Source organism: Schistocerca gregaria, chromosome 7 (assembly GCF_023897955.1).
Source record: "Schistocerca gregaria isolate iqSchGreg1 chromosome 7, iqSchGreg1.2, whole genome shotgun sequence".
Lineage (NCBI taxonomy): Eukaryota > Metazoa > Arthropoda > Insecta > Orthoptera > Acrididae > Schistocerca > Schistocerca gregaria.
The window spans coordinates 126623033-126644594 of NC_064926.1; the positions used below are offsets into that span (position 1 = coordinate 126623033).

At 45.1% G+C, this 21562-nt stretch overlaps 1 protein-coding gene across 2 annotated transcripts in view; it reads left to right on the forward strand.

Moving 5' to 3' along the window:
- Positions 1-21562, forward strand: part of LOC126281361 (semaphorin-2A-like) — a 2101799-nt gene that overhangs the window by 2064860 nt on the left and 15377 nt on the right. For both annotated transcript variants that reach the window (XM_049980274.1, XM_049980273.1), the window contains 4 exons: positions 10729-10893; positions 10977-11101; positions 15888-16039; positions 20151-20342. In XM_049980274.1, coding sequence (XP_049836231.1) covers positions 10729-10893; positions 10977-11101; positions 15888-16039; positions 20151-20342 — 634 coding nt within the window. The remainder of the gene's footprint in view (positions 1-10728; positions 10894-10976; positions 11102-15887; positions 16040-20150; positions 20343-21562) is intronic.

Here is a 21562-nt window from a genome sequence, read left to right on the forward strand (position 1 = left end):
ATACGGAGCTCCATCGCAGTCTTTAACACTGGTAGCATGCCGCGACAGCGTGGACGTGAACCGTATGTGCAGTTGACGGACTTTGAGCGAGGGCGTATAGTGGGCATGCGGGAGACCTGGTGGACGTACCGCCGAATTGCTCAACACGTGGGGCGTGAGGTCTCCACAGTACATCGATGTTGTCGCCAGTGGTCGGCGGAAGGTGCACGTGCCCGTCGACCTGGGACCAGACTGTAGCGACGCACAGATGCACGCCACGACCGTAGGATCCTACGCAGTGCCGTAGAGGACCGCACCGCCACTTCCCAGCAAATTAGGGACACTGTTGCTCCTGGGGTATCGGCGAGGACCATTCGCAACCGTCTCCATGAAGCTGGGCTACGGTCCCGCACACCGTTAGGCCGTCTTCCGGTCACGCCCCAACATCGTGCAGCCCGCCTCCAATGGTGTCCCGACAGGCGTGAATGGAGGGACGAATGGAGACGTGTCGTCTTCAGCGATGAGAGTCGCTTCTGCCTTGGTGCCAATGATGGTCGTATGCGTGTTTGGCGCCCTGCAGGTGAGCGCCACAATCAGGACTGCATACGACCGAGGCACACAGGGCCAACACCCGGCATCATGGTGTGGGGAGCGATCTCCTACACTGGCCGTACACCTCTGGTGATCGTCGAGGGGACACTGAATAGTGCACGGTACATCCAAACCGTCATCGAACCCATCGTTCTACCATTCCTAGACCGCCAAGGGAACTTGCTGTTCCAACAGGACAATGCACGTCCGCATGTATCCCGTGCCACCCAACGTGCTCTAGAAGGTGTAAGTCAACTACCCTGGCCAGCAAGATCTCCGGATCTGTCCCCCATTGAGCATGTTTTGGGACTGGATGAAGCGTCGTCTCACGCGGTCTGCACGTCCAGCACGAACGCTGGTCCAACTGAGGCGCCAGGTGGAAATGGCATGGCAAGCCGTTCCACAGGACTACATCCAGCATCTCTACGATCGTCTCCATGGGAGAATAGCAGCCTGCATTGCTGCGAAAGGTGGATATACACTGTACTAGTGCCGACATTGTGCATGCTCTGTTGCCTGTGTCTATGTGCCTGTGGTTCTGTCAGTGTGATCATGTGATGTATCTGACCCCAGGAATGTGTCAATAAAGTTTCCCCTTCTTGGGACAGTGAATTCATGGTGTTCTTATTTCAATTTCCAGGAGTGTATTATACTAGAACTGACACGTGAGTACATTTTCACGCAATTTGGGTGCATAGATCCTGAGAAATCAGTACCCAGAACAACCACCTCTGCCCGTAATAACGGCCTTCATACGCCTGGGCATTGAGTCAAACAGAGCTGGGACGGCGTGTACAGGCACAGCTGCCCATGCAGTTTCAACACGATACCACAGTTCATCAAAAGTAGTGACTGGCGTATTGTGACGAGCCAGTTGCTCGTCCACCATTGACCAGATGTTTTCAATTGGTGAGAGATCTGCAGAATGTGCTGGCCAGGGAAGCAGTCGAACATTTTTCGTATGCAGAAAGGCCCGTACAGGAACTGCAACATTGGGTCGTGCAGTATCCTGCTGGAATGTAGGGTTTCGCAGGGATCGAGTGAAGGGAGAGCCACGGGTCGTAACACATCTGAAATGTAACGTCCGCTGTTCTAAGTGCCGTCAGTACGAACAAGAGGTGACCGAGACGTGTAACCACTGGCACCCCATACCATCACGCCGGGTCATACGCCAGTATGGCAATGACGAATACACGCTTCCAATGTGCGATCACCGCTATGTCGCCAAACACGGATGCGACCACCATGATGCTGTAAACAGAACCTGAATTCATCCGAAAATATGACGTTTTGCCATTCGTGCACCCATTCAGAAACAATATTTTTCCATTACTACAATTAAATTAAGATAAAAATTATTTTCCCCTTGTATAAATGAAGGGTTCAGGATCGTTTATCCTGGATTTTAACTACCACTCTGAGACAAACGACACAGTATCAAACGTACTATGACTTTGGTCTTTTATTTACCAGACAGCGCACGGTATTGAGCTGATGCGAGACTCGTGGCAGAGTGTCGCTGTCAAAATTCCTGGGTGGTGCCTACTGCGTATTGGTGCCCCGCGCTGGACTGCAACTCTGGAGCTGCAGTCGAATCGAAGTAGTGAGGAAATCCCTAACCGTTAGCAGCGCTGCTGCCAGGTGTCACCTGCATACTGCTAACGACCAGAAGCAAAAACGGTTGTCGTGTATGTAACAGCGACAACAACGAAGCGTTGCCATAGAGGTGTTGCAAAATCGTGCTCCGTGTTTGGCATGTGAAACTGCCGTCGCAGCCCACAACAAATGTCGGGGATCTTTGTACGCCGACCCAACTATAGTTGCAGTCACAGCATAAAACAGTCCCTTAGCAGATTCTAGTGTTGCAAGCACTTGTATCTTATGAAGCCTAGAAGTGGAGACTCACACTAGATGCACCTGTGTATCTCATCTACCGATCAGCATAGTTTCCCATGGCTATGTCCGTCCGACTACCCAGCATGGGTTCTTCACCTCACAAAGCCAATTACTTAGTAAGAAATAATTTTTTAAATTGCGTTGCACTCTCTTTTTCCCTCTGAACAAACACTCTCGTCAAGTACGTTCCTCTCAGAAAACATTCCTGTGCTGAATGAGCTACGTTTAGGTCCTTCAATATCTTTTGTTTCCCTATACATCTGATTCATCCAGATTGGTTTTGTACAGATTTCAACTTTGCGGCAGCCAAACGACATATTCTAGCTCCACGTGTTCTCCCGTCCCCCAGACCACTACAGCGGCTTTTAACGGTTATACTTTCTGTGTACGTATCCAGGCCTGATTCAAATTTCATGATCAATTATGTTTCTTGCTATTACTTACGAAGTATATGGGAATAGTTCCACTGAAGGATCGGATTTGGCAGAAGACCGCTGGCATAGAATAAAACCTAGTGAAATGTAATGAGTGCCATGGCACGTTTATTACATTCCTGCTCAGCATTTCTGAAAGAATCTTTTGATATACTTTCGCGTAAGTGCATTTCAGTGATTCAGTTCCTCTCGATACCTTTAGCTTCATTTGATTCCATAGATTCATTCATCTTGTGGTAGGTAAACTAACAATTTATTGTAGGTATTTATTTTAGCCACAAACCGGAAGTTACATTTAACTAGCCAATTTGCGCACACGCACACACATATAGTGTAAAAGGGACGTTATCTTTTAACGAGGTTTAAAACAATTTTTTCATATTGTGGACAATGTATCAAACTTGCTCTTAAGTATGATGGTTGTAATCCTTGAGATGTTTATAACTATTTATTTTTATAACGAACCACGTATCAAATATTTAATGGTTTCACAAAGTTTAGCTTCTACATCTCTTAAATTACGATGGTATATGTCGCGATCTTTACGTGCACAGTATGAAGTTGTTTCTCCCTGTCATATAATGTAAATTCTGACATCTTTTATCTGGTGGAAAGATAAGGTATGCCGCGTGTTAAATGAACAGTTCCACTAGTTACTTCTTTCACATACCATACATTACATGGTGCAGACTGTGATGTCTGTGTGACGATCTTCGACGATCATTTCACTTATGTTTATGTTGGCTGCTGCTTCGACACAAGGAAACGAAGAGTAAATCTTTGATCCAGTCATCCGTTTTATTTAATATTCTTATCTTGTCAATAAGTCGTACAAATCGCCAGCCAATTAACATACCACAAAAATGTTCTCACCTTTACATATGAAACACCAAGTATAAGTAACCGAAGATATACATCTTAGGTGATTTCTGACATGTAAGTAAGAAAATAAATCGTGGAATCTATACATCAATAATATTTACCCCTGCTTTTTAGCTATTTGTACTTTTGTCGTATATTCATTTGTTCCACAGAAGGCTGAAATGTAGACCGGGTAATAAAGCATATCATACCGTCAAACGGCGGCTATACGTTTCCGTAAGTTTTATACGATAATTGTGGGTCAGCATGAAGGAATAATCGTCTTGCATATTTCGTCCATAATGATGTTTCCTGCTGTTTCTTACGAAGTACATTGAAATACACAACTGGCCATTAAAATTGCTACACCATGAAGATGACGTGCTACACACGCGAACTTTAACCGACAGGAAGATACTGTGATGTGCAAATGATTAGCTTTTAAGAGCATTCACACAAGGTTGGCGCCGGTGGCGACACCTACAACGTGCTGACACAAGGAAAGTTTCCAATCGATTTCTCATACACAAACATCAGTTGACCGGCGTTGCCTGGTGAAACGTTGTTGTGATGCCTCCTGTAAGGAGAAGAAATGCGTACCATCATTTCCGACTTTGATAAAGGTCGGATTGTAGCCTATCGCGATTGCGGTTTATTGTATCGCGACATTGCTGCTCGCGTTGGTCGAGATCCAATGACTGTTAGCAGAATAGGGAATCAGTGGGTTCAGGAGGGTAATACGGAACGCCGTGCTGTATCCCAACGGCCTCGTATCACTAGCAGCCAAGGTGACAGGCATCTTATCCGCATGGCTCTAACGGATGGTGCAGCCACGTCTCGATCCCTGAGTCAACAGATGCGGACGTTTGCAAGACAACAACCATCTGCACGACGTTTTCAGCAGCATGGACTATCATCTCGGAGACCATGGCCGCTGTTACCCTTGACGCTGCATCACAGATAGGAGCGCCTGCGGTGGTGTACTCAACGACGAACTTGGGTGCACGAATGTCAAAACGTCATTTTCTCGGATGAATCCAGGTTCTGTTTACGGCATCATCATGGTCGCATCCGTGTTCGGCGACATCGTGATGAACGCACATTAGAAGTGTGTGTTCGTCATCGCCGTACTAGCGTACCACCCGGCGTGATGGTATGGGGTGCCATTGGTTACACTTCTCGGTCACCTCTTGTTCGCATTGACGGCACTTTGAACAGTGGACGTTACATTTCAGATGTGTTATGATACTGTGTCCGAACACCCCATGAATTCCATGTGAATGACAAGAAATAGATAATTTGAAAAAAAAGGCAATTTGAATGAAGTCAAGCGTGAAAGTTTCTGTCTCTGTCGTATCTCAGGCTATTTAGCCTTTTCAGACACTCTAGCTAAATTATATACAATAAATTTTATTGTGTCTTGGCTGCAACGAAGTATTTTTTTTCCAGAAAGAAACCTGAGGTACGCACTGGTGAGTACCTGAGGTACACATTTGTGAGTGTTCAGCCTTTTCATCATGCACAAGTGCTGCCTGCTGTTGAGCCTCACTCGTGACCTCCAGAATACACAATTGTGGTTGGATGGCTATATTCCGCTATATAACTGAACATTGTTATTTTTATTTTGCGTGGTAATTTTTGAATCATCAATTTTACCCCTTATTACAATAGAGAATATTTTGTAATTGGTTATTTTAGATTATAAAATGAAGCCAAGTGTACGAAGTATGTTTTGAAAACATGTTTTTTTTGTGTAAATCTTGCATCTAAAATCATAAGAAAATCACCTTAGAGGATTACCATATAAGTAAAAATTTTACTGCCTCGAGAAGAAAATCGATGTCTCAAAGGGGTAAACTGACGCCACCAATAAATCATAGCCCTGGACCACTCTGTCTGAGTAGCAAACGCTAGCGCCAGCCAACATTATTGTAATGTAATTATGCCGACCATATATGTAGCTGTATAAAATTCATAAAGACCACGCTTGCCTCCTTTCGACGAAAACGGCTAGCAACATTTTGCCGGTGACCGCGTTTGTATATTGTGCAGTGTTCCCTATCGAGCGTGTCTCTCACCGCGACGTCCCCAAATAAAGTTTGCACGGGACGCAGGAGCCTGTGTGCGCACTGTATCATCAAACAGTGCTGGCGCTGCCCACCACACACACAGCAGGTGTTCTGATGAAAGCTGAAAGAGGTGCAGGTGCTAAGAGCGGAACCAGGATCGCTGTACAGCATGATCTACACAGGTTATAGCCCCACCTGGTTTTCTTACATCAAACGTTGCCGCTGAGGTTGTTTTGAGCCTTTAGAAATGCGCGTTCACACGGTATATGACTAAGGTTATAATAACGAATACCTTCTTCTACCAAGTAAATGGCGTAAACGAAGTATTTGCAGCACGTAACACAAATTCAGAGGAATTTATCTCGTTGCTTTAATCTTTCGCACACACTGTTTCTTAGCGGAATGTTACGACCTTTGTAGATTTAGACACTGGTAGAAATACGAAACTTTTGCTGACGACAACAGGCGCTCCTTCGGCACATCTTTGAGAGGTGGCGGACGGCAACTCATACGCAGATCCTCTGCAGTAAATCACGTCGACAAATTTGGAAGACTATAGTGAGATCAGACGAAGAACTAGTTGAGTAATACTAGAACTATTGTTAATGGGTTGGACCACAGATTCTGTCCGCTCAAATAGACTTCGCACAACACTCGAAAACTATAATGACTTCGAAGTAACAAATACGTAAATAAAAACAGCACAAGGACTTAAAGCTAGAGAAGGACAAACAAGAGGAGCTTATCGTCGGCTTTGTACATTTCAACAAAGCTTTGCAGACTGTTAACTTCGAAATTTAACGAGTATATTCCAAATTTAGCAGCCTAGATTTTACTCGGATATGATACCAAACAAACGTCAAGTCTGAGACTACAAAGTAACAATGGAAGCGGCAGTATCGGCTTGCCACAAGAGTTCGATCTTAGGTGCGATACTATTCATGCTGTACACTTGTTTTTATGATGAGGGCTAATCTGTGTCCGAAACGATTACGATTGTTATCATAACTACGTGACAGGATCTAAGATAAAAATATGTGAATATTATACTAATCACTCTTCTCAAAAGCTAGAATGTATTTTTTCTTCCAAACGCTCCGCGTATCGTATGTCAATGATGTGTCATCAGTTCTGTTCCATTCTAAGTACGAAAATAATGCTTATGGCCACCAGTTAAACTTGAGTAAAAAGCAAACTGTCTTGAGGACAGTTTTGGAGAATGTTACAGTTGCTCTGTGTGCGTCATAACAGTGGATGCAAAACGCACTGTTAAAGTTCATCCTTAACCTAAATGGGGAAAACATAAACTCCAGTTCCTCAGTGAAGACGTTGGGAGTAATATTACTTTAATACTTAAACGGAGTTTAACACAACGTTGCAGCTTGTAGCGAAGCTTCAAGATCTCTCCACGCCCTGCAGAAACGTAAGAAGCGCTTCCCTTTGCACCTGAAAAAGTAAATCATACAACTTTTATATCGTCGTTTCTTGACCACAGCATTTTTATCGGTAATGTTTTTCTCAGGAATGCTCTCTCTCTCTCTCTCTCTCTCTCTCTCTCTCTCTCTTTCTGTCTCTGTCTCGGAATTAGCACTTACGTTACTAGCACAGAGGAAGCACTTACAGAAAGCTCATTCGAATTGCGTTCTGTGACAAACTACCGCCACTAAATAATTTTTTTTTTTTTTTTTTTTTTTTTTTTTTGCCGAGAACTTCACTCCTGATGGCCTCCAACGAATCCACAAAGAACTGTTTTACGTTTGTAGCTTCTAAAGAAAGCTAATTACCGATCCCGTAAACCAATATTGCTGCTGAATGCACACCTGTAGCTGATAAAGATGCCTCTGAAGCAGTTTATTTCGGACAACTCTTGTAATCCTAAAATAAGGCACTGGCATTTACTTTATCTTGTACGTAGTTATTGTTATTCACTTCACTGATAATATCTATTAATTGTTGCAACTTTCCACTTGTAGTATCAGCATTACTGTTCTGTAATATTATAATTAAGAGTATTACGTAATTAAATGACTTAATCCATGATATGCATGTATAACTGGTGTTAACCTAGAAGATGTTAAGTAACCAATCATGATAATGATTCCAAAGAAGAACAAAGCAGTTACATGTGAGGATCACAGCACTTGGAGCATTCTAACTCACACCTCGAAAATATTAACAAGAATAACACACAGACACACTGAGAGAAAAATTGAAACCAACGTAGCTGGAGAACAATTTGGGTACTGAGAAGGAAGAGGCACAAGAGAATCTATCCTATGCCTTCACGGTGTAATTCAAGAAAGCCTTAGGGTCAACAGAAACGTTTATATTGCATTTGTAGATCTCAGGAAACCATTCGGCAGTGTCCACTGGAGTAAACTAATAGAAATTCTTACATTGACTGAACTGGACTCTAGAGGCAAAAGACTAACTAAATCATTATTCAAACAACGAGAAGCGATAATAAAGACAAGAAATATACATAAAGAGGACAGAATTCTGAAAAGACAATAATTCAACGTGTCGTCTTCCGTATTCAACGTCTATATAGCACATGAGATAAAAGAGTGTAAAGAATGCTGTAAAGACATCCAAATAAATGGAGAAAGAATACAGATGCATAGCTTTGCGAGGTTAAAGAAACCTGCAAGGTGCCTTGTAAATTACAATGAATATAGTACTAAGGGCTGAGGAAAACTTTAATATTAACTCAAGAAATACAGAAATATTCGTGTACTCCAAGGAATTAGAAGAGGTATATTTAAAAATTAGAGGAAATAAAACAATAAAAAATCAACATCGTAGCCGTGTTTAGGAAGTAAGGAAAGAATACATAGGACAAAGATTTATAGTAACAAAAAGCAATAACCACGAATGAAATAAAAAGGATTTTATCGAACAACATTGCTAATAATGGGAGGAAAAGGATAGTTAGGAGTACCTGAAGAGTAGAACTATTCAGCTACGAAACATGGACAATAGGCAAAACTAAAATGAAAGCACCTGAAATATGGTACTGGAGAGGCGTGTTCAAAATATGTTGGACACGTAAGACCACCAACAAGAAAGTCCTGTAAAGAACTGGAGAAGAAAGGGAATTTAGGAGAACAATGGAGCGACGAAGACACGTGTGGATTGGTCATGAAATACGACCATACCAGCTCCTAAACGTCCTGGGATGGACATTACAACGAAACGAAGCCCGCGGAAGACGACAACTGACATTTTTAAAACAAGATGTACATAATACAGGAGCACTAATTACGCAGAAATGAAGAAATTGGCTACTAGTAGACCCAGGTGTATAGCTGCCAAGTGATAAAAAGATTGATAAAAAGAAGATGCGTTTTAACGCTAATGCATGAATATCACAGTGGTACAAAGTACGAGAAAATCTCTGATCTGATGAAGTTAAATACACTGAAGCGCCAAAGAAACTGGTATAGGCATGCGTATTCAAATACAGAGACATGTAAACAGGCAGAACACGGCGCTGCGGTCGGCAACGCCAATATATGACAACAGGTGTCTGGGGCAGTTGGGCCGGCCAGAGTGGCCGTGCGGTTCTAGGCGCTACAGCCTGGAACCGAGCGACCGCTACGGTCGCAGGTTCGAATCCTGCCTCGGGCATGGATGTATGTGATGTCCTTAGGTTAGTTAGGTTTAATTAGTTCTCAGAAGTTAAGTCGCGTAGTGCTCAGAGCCATTTGAACCATTTTGGGGCAGTTGTTAAATCGGTTGCTGCTGCTACAGTGGCAAGTTATGAAGATTTAAGTGAGTTTGAAAGTGGTGCTATAGTGGGCGCATAAGCGATGGAATACAGTATTTCCGAGGTAGTGATGAAGTGGGGATTTTCCCGCACGACATTTTACGAGTGTGCCGTGAATATCAGAAATCCGGTGAAACATCAGATCTCCGACATCGCTGTGGTCGGAAAAAGATCCTACAAGAACGGGACCAACTACGAATGAAGAGAATCGTTCAACGCGACAGAAGAGCAACCCTTCCGCAAATTTCTGCAGGTTTCAATGCTGAGGCATCAGCAAATATCAGCGCGCGAACCATTCAAAGAAAAATCATCGATAGGTTCTTTCCGAGCAGAAAGCCCACTGGTGTAGCCTTGACGACTGCACGACATAAAGCTTTACGCTTCGCATGTGCCGGTCAGCACCGATATTGGGCTGTTGTTGACTGGAAACATGATGTCTGGTAGGACGAATCTCGTTTCAAATTGTATCGAGGGGATGGACGTGTACGGGTACGGAGACAATCTCATGTATCCATGGACCCTGCATGTAATCAGTAAATTGTTCAAGCTGGAGAAATCTCTGTAATAGTGTGGGGAGTATGCAGTTGGAGTGATATGAGATCCTTGATACATGTAGATACGACTTTGACAGACGACGCGTACGTAAGCACGTTCTCTGATCACCTACATCCATTCATGTCCATTGTACATCTGACGGACTTGGGCAATTGGAGCGGGCCAATGTGACACCCCACACGTCCAGAATTGCTACAGAGTGTCTCCAGGAACAATCTTTTGAGTTTAAACACTTGTGCTGGCCACCAAACTCCCCAAACATGAACATTGCTTAGCATATCTGCGATGTCTTGAAACGTGCTGTTCATAAGAGACCTCGACCCCCTCGTACTCTTTAAGGAGAGCCCTGCAGGATTCATGGTGTCAATTGCGTCCAGCACTATTTCAGACGTTAGTCGAGTTCATACCATGTCGTGTTGCGGCACCTCTGCCTGCTCGCGGGGCTCTACGCGATATTATGCAGGTGTCCCAGTTTCTTGGCTCTTCAGTGTAAATGATTGGTATCACGTATAACGAGACACTGGTGATAGTATCTGTCGAATAGCATGTGGAAACGGCTGTCGGTGTGTTTCAGACACTGTTCTCAACTTCATCCGGTCGCACCCGCTGATGGACTCGGCGGTGGCCCACGAGAACGGGAAGCCGGTGTTCTACAGGCGCGACGTGCTCTTCACGCACGTCGTCGTGGACCGCGTCCAGGTCGACCTCGCCGAGTACATCGTCTACTACGCCGGCACCAGTAAGTGGTCCGCTCTCGTCTCGTGCACTTAACAGTTATTTCTTTTTGTTACCTGTAGGTCTCAAGCTACGATGATGTTTCAGATACCGGCCACGTGTACAAGGTAGTGCAGTGGTACGACAGGAATGATGAGTCCTCTTCGATCCTGATAGACATCTTTGACTTGATGAAGGGAGAACCAATTCGTGCCATGGAAATATCCAAAGAGGTAAGGCAGAACGAAGGGGGAAACAAAAGTAATGAGGTAACGAATAAAGACTATATTTCTTTTCCAGGTCCGTGTAGAGAAGCATTTTACAAAATTCTCAAAAAGTGTTTCACACGAGCGTCAGGACTTGCATTTATTTTTTACCGTTTATCACTATAGGAAGCCCCGTGGATTATCTATACAGTCCTGTAAAGCGCGTTGTGCCTGGAATCGTGAACGGGACATCACGGCCTGTGCATTTTGTTTAGTGTATCAAACTGCCACATTTTAAGCTTATACAGTCACTGTGTTTTCATCTCGGCAATAGCAGTTGTCAGCACACAAAGTTCAGCTCCAAATTGGCATACACAACAGCGATGTCATTTGAATATATCATGAGGGAAAAAATAATTTAAAAAATGGAAGATCTGTTCCGAGCAAATACGATTCTAATAGAATATGCTAGAATACGCTGCTATTACAATAGTAGTGTACCACGGGCCTCTGGGGGAGCGAAGCACTACAAATAAAATGTAAAATCGTAAGTCATTCAAGTTCTCAGGAATGGTCGTCGAACAGATGCTCGAAACTGTAGGCCTAAACCTCTGATGTCGACCTGTTGTAGAGTTCTGGAACATGTTTTATGCTCAAACTTTATGAAATTTCTGGGGACTGAAAATCTCTTTGGTAAGACTCAACAAGGCTCGCGAAAACAATGATCGTGTGAACCCAAGCTCTCTCTTTTCATCGTCGAGATGCAGAGAATTGACGTCGTATTCCTTCACTTCAGGATCTCGTTCGACATAGTTTCGTGTCACCGCCTACTGCATGAAATAGGAACGTACGGTATATCAAACCAGCTGTGTGACTGAACTGCAGAGTTTCTAGTAAACAGAACACAGCATGTCATCCTCAACGGAGGAAATGCTTAGACGTAAAAGTAGATTCGGGCGTACCCCAAGGAAGCGAAAATCTAGCGAAACGCAGGAAGACCTGCAGAAGATCGACACTTCGTGCAGTAACTGGAAACCGACCCTGTATCATAAATGTTGCGTATTACACATTAATAGGAACAAAGCCGCATTGCTGTATGATTCGACGATTCCAGAACAATCACTGGAAGCATTCACAAATACAAGTGCACTCGGACCGATTTAAAGTGAAACTATCACATCAAATTAATCAAAGATGATGAAGATACCATACTGAGATCCATTGGCAGAATCATTAGGAATTGTAGTCATCCCACAAACGAGGTAGCTTAAAAATCCTCGTTTGAACAGCACTTGAACATTGCTCGTCAGTCTGGGACCTGACCAGACAAGACTGACAATGGAAATAGAGATACAAAGGAGAGCAGTGCGTTTCGTTATGTGCTGATTTAGTAAGCGCAGAAGCGTCACAGAGATACTGAGAAAATTCCAGTGTCAGACGCTGCTGGAGAGGCTTGCTGCATCACCGTTTACTGTTAAAGTTCCGACAGCGACGTTCCAAAAGAGTCATCGAACGAATTGCTTTCTCTTACATATATTTTGGCGCAACGCCATCGGGGCAGAATTGGAGAGATTAGGGTTCACACTTAGGAGCAATCATTCTCCCCGCGAACCATTCACGGCTTGGAACAGGAAAGGGGAGAAGAGGCATTGTAAGATGAAACTTCCTGGTAGTTTAAAACTGTGTGCCGGACCGAGATTCGATCTCGGGACCTTTGCCTTTCGCGTACAAGTGCTCTACCAACTGAGCTACCGAAGCACGACTCACGACCCGTCCTCACAACTTCAATTCTGTTAGTACCTCGTCTCCTACGTTCCAAACTTCACAGAAGCTCTTCTGCGAACGTTGCAGAACTAGCACACCTAGAAGAAAGATTTGTGGTGTGCTCGCGGCGAGAAACAGTAACTAAACCCCACTTCTTAAAAACTGCTCCTCGTACGATGTTCCTACACCTAGGAAAATGAAACGGAACTGCGTATTGGCTTTTTAAACCAAATGGGAAGATGTGTACAAACAAATAGTACGCAACCGTTACTACAGTTTTGCTCATAGGTGTCCTCTCACAATAGTGCGCGAAGAAGGTGGGCGAGGGGAAACCTGGAATAGAACCTCATCATTTATGTGTGACGACTGTTGATTCTTGTAGAAGAGTGCGCAAGGGTCCAAGCGCCATTGGAGTTCTACACGAGTTGAGCAGGGAGGGAGGCCGGCCTTATTTTGGGCCAGCATCATGTGCGGATGTCAGACGCCTCTCATCGCTATCGAGACAATATGAGGGCGAACAATATCGGGATGTGATCCTCAAACCTACTGTCGAAACCTCTAGTAAACATTTTGCCGATAATGCAGGATGATCGTGCACGAGCACATCGCACGCTTCTTGTGAACATCTTCCCCCAGGTGACGGGAATGAGCCAAATGGAATGGCCTGCGGTTTATGTTACCAGAGCCCATTTGAGTATGTGTGGGACCAGTTTAAAGTTGCAATGCGTCGTCTCTAGAACCCTCCTCAATCACTGGATGACGTTTGTCTGGATGTCTAGAGACAGAGCAGAAATATGCAGACCACCTTGTGGAAAGAATGTCATCATACTTTTTTGTTAGTTCCTTAATCCGTACACTTTCCCTCACTAGCCACCTTGAATATAAACACCAACACATACAGCACACGTTGCTGCTATAAAACTTTAGATAGCGGCTGTTTAACTAGCAAAGAACCCCTTAAAGTACAGATGAGCCATGGCTCCCGATAGGTTATCAGCATCAACGCGTCGACGCTTCCAGTGTACACGTGACCTCAATGTGAATCCAACTGATAGACACCAATTCACGTAGCGTTACTTTCTAGACTTCCTATATACATATTAGGTGAAATAAGTGCTGCTTCTATTTGTGCGACTTACTTCATTCGTTATCATGTAAGTCTCTTTTTTCTTCTTCTTTTCTTCAATGCTGACATGCTGCTAACCTATTCCACCCTGTCCATCGTCATTATAATGAATAAGCAGTCAGTTTGTTTTATAGTTTGCAACAGGAACTTAATTTCAAACTTTTATTTTAGGGTGCGCCTGCAAACACGCTAAACGTGCGATGAATTGCGACGGGGTAGCACACTCAGTCACAACAAGCAACCTGTACAAGAGCTGTGTTTCCTCAAACTATACTCTTTCTCAGTAACGAGCTCTTCAGGGATTGTTGAACTCTTCTTACTACACTACTGGCTATTAAAATTGCTACACCAAGAAGAAATGCAGAAGATAAACGGGTATTCATTGGACAAATGTACTATACTAGAACTGATATGTGATTATATTTTCACGCAATTTGGGTGCATACATCCTGAGAAATCAGTACCTAGAACAACCACCTCTGGCCGTAATAATGGCCTTGTTACGCCTGGGCATTGAGTCAAACAGAGCTTGGATGGCGTGGACAGGTACAGCTGCCCATGCAGCTTCAACACGATACCACAGTTCATCAAGAGTAGTGACTGGCGTATTGTGAAAAGCCAGTTGCTCGGCCACCATTGACCAGACGTTTCGAATTGCTGAGAGATCTGGAGAATGTGCTGGCCAGGGCAGCAGTCGAACATTTTCTGTATCCAGAAAGACCCGTACAGGACTTGCAAGATGCGGTCGTGCATTATCCTGCTGAAGTGTAGGGTTTTGCAAGGATCGAATGAAGGGTAGAGTCACGGGTCGTAACACATCTGAAATATAACGTCCACTGTTCAAAGTGTCGTCATTGCGAATAAGAGATGACTAAGACGTGTAACCAATGGCACCCCATACCATCACGACGGGTGATCCGCCAGTATGGCGATTACGAATACACGCTTTCAATGTGCGTTCACCACGGTGTCGCCAAACACGGATGCGACCATCATGATGCTGTAAACAGAACCTGCATTCATCCGAAAAAATGACGTTTTGCCATTCGTGCACCCAGGTTCGTCGTTGAGTACACCATCGCAGGTGCTCCTGTGTGTGATGCAGCGTCAAGGGTAACTGCAGATATGGTCTCCGAGCTGGAAGTCCATGCTGCTGCAAACGTCGTCAAACTGTTCTTGCAGATGATTGTTTTCTTGCAAACGTCCCCATCTGTTGACTCAGGGATCGAGACGTGGCTGCACGATCCGTTACAGCCATGTGGATAAGATGCCTATCATCTCGACTGCTATTAATACGAGGCTGTTGGGATCCAGCACGTCGTTCCGTATTACCCTCCTGAACTCATCGATTCCATATGATGCTAACAGTCATTGGATCTCGACCAGCGCGAGCTGCAATCGCGATAGGCTAAAATCCGACCTTTATCGAAGTCGGAAGCGTGATGGGACGCATTTCTCCTCCTTACACGATGCATCACAACAACATTTTACCAGGGAACGCCGGTCAACTGCTGTTTTTGTATGAGAAATCGCTTGGATACGTTCCTCATGTCAGAACGTTGTAGGTGTCGCCACCGGCGCCAGTGTTGTGTGAATGCTCGGAAAAGCTAATCATTTGCATATTACAGCATCTTCTTCCTGTCGGTTAAATTTCGCGTCTGTAGCTCGTCATTTTCGTGGTGTAGCAATTTTAATGGCCAGTAGTGTAGTATTTCAGAATGTAGTCTGTGTGGCACATTGAGCAGGCTTTTGCACCTCTGTGGTTTTACAGTGAGGGCGTGATATTTTGAATATCCGTTACATTAATGCTCATTTTCGTAAGAGTGGTATAAGGCGAGGACATGTAGCAGGTGTGTTTGACGTCAGACACATTGCGTCGCTTGCTGAGTGTGTTGTTTACAAAGCGTACACCTCGTGTTGCAGCGGAAGTCGCTGTACGTGTCGTCAGACCAGCGGGTGCGCCAGGTGGACCTGGTGACGTGCAACCGGCGCTACGACAGCTGCCTGCGCTGCGTGCACGACCCCTACTGCGGCTGGGACCGCGACACCAGCTCGTGCAAGCCCTACACGCAGGGGTGAGTCACACGGCGCTGTTACAGGCTGCTAGCGGCACACGCAGAACCACAGACCACTTGTTAAACTCGTGTAAACGAGCTGCCATTTTCTGGAGTGTTCACACTGTAATTAGCATTCACGACATTACACGCTACTTAACAAAAAAGCAAAGCACCCAGAAGACATGGTAAGACAACAATATAGCTGCGCACACCCACACACGGCCGACGCGTACGTGAATGATGGCAGATGCGGTTCCTTGGGACAGGTAGAACGGCCTCCAGATTGTATGAGTGTCCTGACAGCATAGCGGTATTACGATGGTTACTCCAAAACAAATGCACACTGTTTTTGTAAAAATACAGTTCATTTTCTGCATGTCTGAATGTTTTACAGTCCGCAGCTCGTGGTCGTGCGGTAGCGTTCTCGCTTCCCACGCCCGGGTTCCCGGGTTCGATTCCCGGCGGAGTCAGGGATTTTGCCTGCCTCGTGATGACTGGGTGTTGTGTGATGTCCTTAGGTTAGTTAGGTTTAAGTAGTTCTAAGTTCTAGGGGACTGATGACAATAGATGTTAAGTCCCATAGTTGCTCAGAGCCATTTGAACCAAAGTCTTACAGTGTGTAGATACATCCTTCCTGCTTGTTTCCAAACTTAGTTCAACCTGTTCCCGTGAGTGGCGCCGTCACAGAAATTCTTCAAGGTGGCTGCTACACTTGACGTTCGTGAGAGGCAACGTGCTGTCATAGAATTCCTGTGCTGTGAAAACGAGATGGTGGGAAACATTCACAAGAGGTTGAAAAAGGTGTATGGAGATGATGCTGTCGATCGCAGTACAGTTAGTCGGTGGGCAAGCAGGTTACGTAATGAAAGCGGGCACAACAACATTGAGGATTGTCTTCGCAGCGGCAGGCCTCGTACTGCACACACTCCAGACAATGTGCAGAGAGTTAAGGAATTGATGACTGCTGACAAGAGGCATCACAGTGAACGAATTGTCACGCTACTTTGGGATAGGGGAAGGAAGTGTTTACAGAATACTGAAAGTGTTGGCGTTAAAAAAGGTTTGTGGCAGGTGGGTTCCCAGGATGTTGACAGTGGCTCACAAAGAAACAAGAAAAACACTCGCATTACAGTCACGACCTGGCTCCATGTGACTATCATCTCTTTGGGAAACTGAAAGACTCTCTTCGTGCAACAAGGTTTGAAGATGATGACTCCCTTGTGGACCCTGCCAAACAGTGGCTCCAACAGGTTGGTCCAGAATTTTACCGCGCGGGTATACAAGCGCTGGTTCCAAGATGGCGCGAAGCAGTAGAAGGGGTGGAAATTATGAGGGGAAATGAAAATATTGTTCCTAAAGGATGTATCTACACACTGTAAAACTTTCAAACATGTAGAATGAAAGATGGATTAAAAAAAATAGTGTGCATTTCTTTTGTAGTGACCCTCGTATTACACATCTTAGTAGGAATTAGTTTTAATGTGTGGTGAAACGTTGAGAATACACTGACCAGTCGCCGCGCGGAGTAGCCACGTGGCCTGAGGCTTCTTGTCATGGTCCGCGTGGCTCCCCCTGTCGGAGGTTCGAGTCCTCCCTCGGGTATGGGTGTGCGTGTTGTCCTTAGCGTAAGTTAGTTTAAGTTAGATTAAGTGGAGTGTAAGCTCAGGGACCAATGACCTACGCAGTTTGGACCCATAAGATCTTACCACAAATCTACAATTTTTCACTGACGAGTCACCTTCTACGCTAATTTTTCATTTACCAGTTTCAAATAGGAACTGAAAGGAAGATAAGACGAAATGTCTGCATGAAAAAAGTAAAGAAATCGAAAACGAACTGATTGCGGGAAAGACTGACTCTGCATATAAGAAAGTCTAAACAACCTTCGGCGAAACTTAAAGGAAGGCCGGTAACAATAAGAGTGCAAAGGGAATTCTGTTGTTAAATGCAGAGGAGAGAACAGATGGGTAGAAAGATCACATTGAAGGTCTCTGTGAGGAGGAGGACATGTCTGATAACGTGGCAGAAGATGAAACAGGAGCCAATAGAGAAGAGATAGGGAATCCAGTATTAGAATCGGAATTTAAAAGAGCTTTCAAAGACTTAATGTCAAATAAAGCCGAAGGGACAGATAACATTCCACCGGCATTTGAAAAATTTGGGCTAATTGACAACAAATAGAATATTCAAGTTGCTGCGTAGAATGTATGAGACTAGCGATACGCAATCAGACTTTCGGAAAAACATCATCCACACAATCCCCAAGATTGCAAGAGCCAACATGTGCGAGAATTATCGTAAGATCAGCTGAACAGCTCATGCGTCCATGTTTCTGACAAGGAAAATATATACAAGTATGAAATAGCGATTTGAGGCTCTGTTAGATGACGATCAGCTTGGAAGAAAGGTAAAGGCACCAAATATGCAATTCTGAAGTTGCCCTTGATGGTGGAAGCAAGATTGAAGAAAAGACACGACACGGTCATAGGATTTGTCGATCTGGAAAAAGCGTTCGACAGTGTCAAATGGTACAAAGTGAGCGGAATTCTGAGAGAAGTAGGGGTAAGCTGTAGGGAAAGACGGGTAATATACGATCTGTACAAGAACCAAGAGAGAACAATGAATGGAGGACTAAGAACGAAATGCTCGGTTTAAGAGAAGTGTAAGATAGGGATGTAATATTTCTCCCCTAGCCGGCCGCTGTGACCGCGGGGCTCTAGGCGCAACAGTCCGGAACCGCGCAGCTGCTACGGTCGCAGGTTCGAATCCTGCCTCGGGCTTGGATGTGTGTGATGTCCTTAAGTTAGTTTGGGGACTGATGACCTGAGATGTTAAGTCCAATGGTGCTTAGAGCATTTGAACCATTTTTCTCCCCTACAGTTCGGTTTATACATCGAAGAAGTAATGAGGGAAATGAAAGAAATGTTCAAGATCGTGATTAAAATTCAAGGTGAAAGGATATTAGTGATAAGATTCTATGATGACATTGCTGTCCTCAGTGAAAGTACAGTATAATTACAGGATCTGCTGACTGGAATGAACAGTTTAATGCGTACTAAATATGGCTTGAGTTTAAATTGAAGAAAGACCAAAGTAATAGATCAACACAGCGAACAACTTAAGGTCAGATCTGGGGATTACGAAGTATGAAGTTAAGGAATTCTGCTACGTAGGCATCAAAGAAACCCATAATGGATACAGAAAGGAGAACATAAAAGGCGGATTAACATTGGCAAAAAGGGCATTCTTGGCCAAGTCTACCAATATCAAATATAGGCCTTATTTTAACGAAGAAATTTCTGAGAATGTACATTTGGAGCTCAACATTGTATGATAGTGAAACATGAACTGTGGGTAAAACGGGTCAGAAGGAAACCGAAACATTTGAGATGTGGTAGTACAGACGAATGCTGAAAATTAGGTAAGGATGGAGAAGGTTCTCTGCAGAATCGGCGAGGAAAGGATATGGAAAGCACTCACAAGAAGAAGGGAAAGGATCACAGGACATCTGTTAAGACATCAGGGAATAACTTAAGCAAAAAACTACTTTAAGGGTGTTGGGCTCCTCATAAATGTCAGCGCATTCCACATACGCTCAAAGTGTCACTCTGTCATTCCGAACAAGTACCACAAGCAGTGGTCAACAAACTGGACTCGAATTCGGGAGGACGACGGCTCCAACCCGCGTCCGCCATCCTAATTTAGGTGATTTCCATTGATCACATCAGGCAAATGCCGGGATAAAAGGAGACAGCCGACTTCCTTCGCCATCCTTCCCTAATCCCACGAGACCGATGACCTCTCCCCGAAATCAACCAACCGACCAACCAACAAGTATCACAAACTCGTGGGTAACTAATCGTCGCCGGCCCGAGTGGCCGAGCGGTTCTAGGCGCTACAGTCTGGAACCACGCGACCGCTACGGTCGCAGGTTCGAATCCTGCCTCGGGCATGGATGTGTGTGATGTCCTCAGGTTAGTTAGGTTTAAGTAGTTCTAAGTTCTAGGGGACTGATGACCTCCGAAGTTAAGTCCCATAGTGCTCAGAGCCATTGATCCATTTTTTTGAACTACTCGTCGCCGTGGTGGTGAGCCCGTCGTTTACACGCCGTCGCGTGTCCTCGTTGCAGGCTGCTGCAGGACGTGACCAACTCGAGCGCCAGCGTGTGCGACAGCAGCGTGTCCAAGAAGCGGCTGACGGTCACGTGGGGCCAGAGCGTGCACCTGGCGTGCTACCCACGCGTGCCCGACGCGCTCTTCAGCCAGCCCGTCGCATGGGCGCACTACAGCAAGGAGCGCGGCCGCTACCACATCGCCTACAGGTGAGCAGGCCACCCAGCTTTGTGCCTACCGGCAGCTGCTTGCGGTCCACTGCTCAGGCCGTCTTTCTCCGTTACTCACTAGAATTTTATCTCCGTTGTGGAGAATAATACGGAAACATTCACACCTGCTAGTACAGCACACTGTTAAGCACCACACAAGAAATGTGGATACACTGCAATCACATGATAGTTCACAATTCTTAGAATTCACAATTCCTATCCGTGCAGGGTCGCCAAAAAAAATGTAGAACGCACCAAAAGAATAATCTTGATAGTCCAAGGTTACAGTGAGATATCGACAATAATCCTTGAAACAGCAATGCAAAACATAATCCGCTTGAAACCCAGTAAACAGTGAGATCACGAGAGTACGGTTCGCGGCTCGTGGTCTTGCGGTAGCGTTCTCGAATCCCGCGCAAGGGGTCCCGGGTTCGATTCCCGGCGGGGTCAGGGATTTTCTCTGCCTCGAAATGACTGGGTGTTGAGTGTCTTTCTTCGTCAATTCATCCTCATTCACTCGCAAGTCGCCGTAATCGCGTTAAAGAACTTGTGGAGCTGCGGACGAACCGCCCCGCGAGGGGTCTCGCGGCTACCAATGCCATATGCTCATAACATATAAAGAGAGTACGGTGTAAATAAGGTGGAGACTTCAGCACAGCACGTTTCAGACTATAATGCACTCGACTGGCATTTTATCTCCGGCTTCGTTGATGGTGGACTTCCCAGGGTATCAACCTCGCTGTTGGATGATAGAGATACATAAGAAATGTAGCACAGTCTACACCTCATTCCATTTCCCGTTTATACTGTATCGGCGAAACACTGAGCAGTCCCGTCACAAGGGATTCTTTTCGTTTCATCACACTCTCTACGGAAACACTATTTCGGCTACAGGACTTGTTACGGAAGGATGCGGAAAGGAACTGGCCACGTCCTTTTTGAAAACAACTGTCGCGGCGTTCAGCTTTATCGATTTTAGAAAACCACAGAGACTGTGGGGAATATGGGTGTGCTGAACATGTAGTTAGGCAACGGCCTTGCCGCAGTGGCTACACCGGTTCCACTGAGATCACCGAAGTTAAGCGCTGTCGGTCATAGACCACCATCCAGGTCGCCATGTGCTGTTGCCATTTTTCGGGGTGCACTCAGCCTCGTGATGCCAATCGTGAAGCTACTCGACCGAATAGTAGCGGCTTCGGTCAAGAATACCATCATAACGA